This window comes from Nannobrachium achirus (assembly GCF_963921795.1).
Source record: "Nannobrachium achirus genome assembly, chromosome: 19".
In the NCBI taxonomy this organism is placed as follows: domain Eukaryota; kingdom Metazoa; phylum Chordata; class Actinopteri; order Myctophiformes; family Myctophidae; genus Nannobrachium; species Nannobrachium achirus.
Window position 1 is genome coordinate 8,058,269 of NC_137826.1, and position 3,054 is coordinate 8,061,322.

Below are 3,054 nucleotides of genomic sequence, written 5' to 3' on the forward strand. Positions count from 1 at the left end.
TAGTGGTTTTGGAGAGTAACTGAAAAATTATCCAAAATGATTTGTCCACACTGAAAGTAGACAAAATATATTTTTATTGGTATGACCATGGCGGGCCACATAGACAGGCTGCTGGGGCCGCATGCGGCCCACGGGCTACAGGTTGAATAGCGCTGCTCTAGGTGTACACTCCCAGATTTATGGTGGGTCTTACAAATGTATACGTTTGAGAACCTCTGCCATAGATAACAGGATGACGCGATGCTTTCAGAGTCTTGGTGGTCTGATGTCCCAGCAGTCCCTGCACGGGCAGCAGCAGCAACAGAAGGTCGGGGTCGGAGGTCAGGGACCCCTGGGGTCGACCTGGTCCGACCCCTCGGTCAACATCAGCCTGGACTTCCTGTCCGCGGGCCTGAACCCCTGCAAGACCCCGCCCACCCTCAACAACATCATCCAACAGCAAGGTAAGCCATTCATTCACACACTGATGGTAGTGTTGTTGTGAAGAAAGACAATTAGCTGACAAAATTGCATTGATATCCCCAACCTATTTTAAAATAAGCAGTCTAGGGCACCCGCTGGCAAGCGGTCCAGGCACATGCCACATAAGCCCCTTTTCGACTGCAGTTTTAGCACCACACCACACCACACTACACCACACCACACCACACCACATCAAAATATCTACATTTTTCATTAAAAAAAATACCCCCATCGGTAAGAAACAAATTGACCCTTTTAACTGTGACAATATACAATATAAATTTGTATTACAACTATCCTAATTATAATGCACTGTAATGGATTATAACTGTGATTATAATACATTATAAAGTATTAATGTATTACTATGATAATTAAAATACACTATAATAGATTATAATAGTGGTTATAACACAATAGAATCTATTATCATGTATTACAACTATATCCTGGTGGTCTAAATGAAAAGTCAGTGAGTGATCAGTCATTATGAAGTGTTTAGCCCTGTTTGGCCTAGCTCAGACCTACTCTAGAGTGGATCCTTTTTAGTACCCTGTTTAGTACCACTTTCACACCACTCTACCCAGGTCCTTGTAGTGGAAAACCTGGCACAAGTGGGCGGTGTGGTGTGGAGTGGTGTGGAGTTGGGCCAGTGGAAAATGGGCTATAGGCTCTGATGCATGACAGCGCGTCGCAGGTTCGAGCCCGATCCCGAAGGCCTTTGCTGCGTGTCAATCCCCATCTCTCTCCCCATTTCCTGTCATAATACTGTCCTATCAATAAAGGCATAAAAGCCCCAAAACAAATCTTTAAAAAAATAATCAGTCATCATATGTAGTTCTCTTAACGGATTCATTGCTTTTAAAGGCGCAGAATTATTCATATTGATCTGTTGCGCTTCAGTACTGAAACGGTTGCATTGTACCCTCCTATGTGGTCATAAAGACCTATTTGTATATTAAACAAATGGTGAAATATTCAGCAAAATGTCAGGGTGCATACCAAGCAACATGTGGCGCTCCCTTGAGAACCAGCCCTAAAACTTGATATCACCCCTGGTGATAACTCCCTGTTCTGTGTCCCCTGTGTGTGTGTGTACCCCAGGCGTGCCTCCCGTCAACCTGCTGCCCCAGACCTTCGCGGGGCTGAACCTCAGCTCCCCTCCCTCCGTCGCGCCCGTCATCCGACCGCCCGCCAACGCCATGGCCATGGGGATGCCCGCCTCCATGGCCACGGGGGGCGCCATGGTGGGGGGCGTGAGCGCCATCCCCGTCAACGTGGTCAACCAGGGCGTGATGGGCATGAACATGAGCATGAACATGGGCATGGCGACTCCGGTGGTGATGGGGGGGATGCCCGGCATGGGGATGCCCGGGGTGGGCATGCCCGGCATGGGCCTGACCACCACGCACCCCATCGCCCCCTCGGCCATGGTGCCACCCAAACAAGATGCCTTCGCGACCTTCGGCAACTTTGGAAAATAAAGGCCTAGAATTATTTAATGCTTTAACTATTGAAAAATAGCAGATATACAAGCTCACAGCGCTGCACTGAGTGCCGCGCTGCGAGCTTGTAGATCTGCTATTTTTGAAAAATCGTGATTTTTTTTTTGAAGTTTGTAACTCAAATATTTGCTTCTGGGTGGTCCCTTGAACAACATATTTTGAGATGGGGGTCCGCTGCCAAACACATTTGATTTTGGGGGTCCTTGACATGAAAAAGTTTGAGATCCACTGATTTGGAAGAGATTTGGAAGAAGGATTTAGAAGACATTTATATAATCGGGGTCAAAGATATATATATAAGACTTGCAGAAATGTTCGCGATTTTTCAAAAATATCAGATCTACAAGCTTGCCGCGCTGTGAGCTTGTATATCTGCTATTTTGTAATAGTTAAAAGCATAAAATAATGTATAAAGGCGGGGAGTGTTTGTGTGCGTGTGTGTGTGTGACGTGTGTGTGTGTGTGTGACAGAGACAGAGAAGGACTTGCTGCACTTGAAGACACCCTGGCAGGTTTCTCTCTCTCACTGACACCTAACCTGCCCGCAGGAAAGTGTCTACATCCAAGCTGTATCTTTTTGTTTCGTTTTTCTTTCCTTGAAGCTATATGGGTAGAGGTTTGTGGTCTGTGTAATGGCTGATTTATAATTAGCTTTGCGCGGGTGTGGCGCATAGGGCTGTCGCGATTATGACATTTTACCTGACGATTCATTGTCTCTCAAATGATTGCGATTGACGATTACATTTAATCTGTCGTTGAACATTGGAACGTTTTAAATTAAAGAAATTGTTTGGCTTTTAAGCTTCATAAACAAAAGATGCTCAGGGCAGACAGGACAAATAACTTATATCTCAATTTAATAACGTTATACTTGAATAGTTGAAAATAATGGGTTTTGAGCTTGTAGATCCGCTATTTCCACTATTTTCGAAACATTTTCAACATGGAAATGATTATGACGATTATCCCAAAAAAAAATTGTGATTATCTCAAGTAATTGTGATTAGACGATATGTGATAATTGTGACAGGCCTAGTTGTGCAACGAAAACAGCCACATCTACACGCAATGCATTGTGAGCTGTATTT

The 3,054-nt window shown here is 44.8% G+C and overlaps 1 protein-coding gene across 1 annotated transcript in view; it reads left to right on the plus strand.

The window, feature by feature from the left end:
* Positions 1–1,946, plus strand: part of LOC308303920 (clathrin interactor 1-like) — a gene marked incomplete at its 3' end in the record, with an annotated part of 119,697 nt that extends 117,751 nt beyond the window's left edge. The window contains exons 11-12 of the mRNA XM_080748438.1: positions 251–443; positions 1,567–1,946. Coding sequence (XP_080604564.1) covers positions 251–443; positions 1,567–1,946 — 573 coding nt within the window. The remainder of the gene's footprint in view (positions 1–250; positions 444–1,566) is intronic.
* Between the last annotated feature and the right edge of the window lie 1,108 nt (positions 1,947–3,054).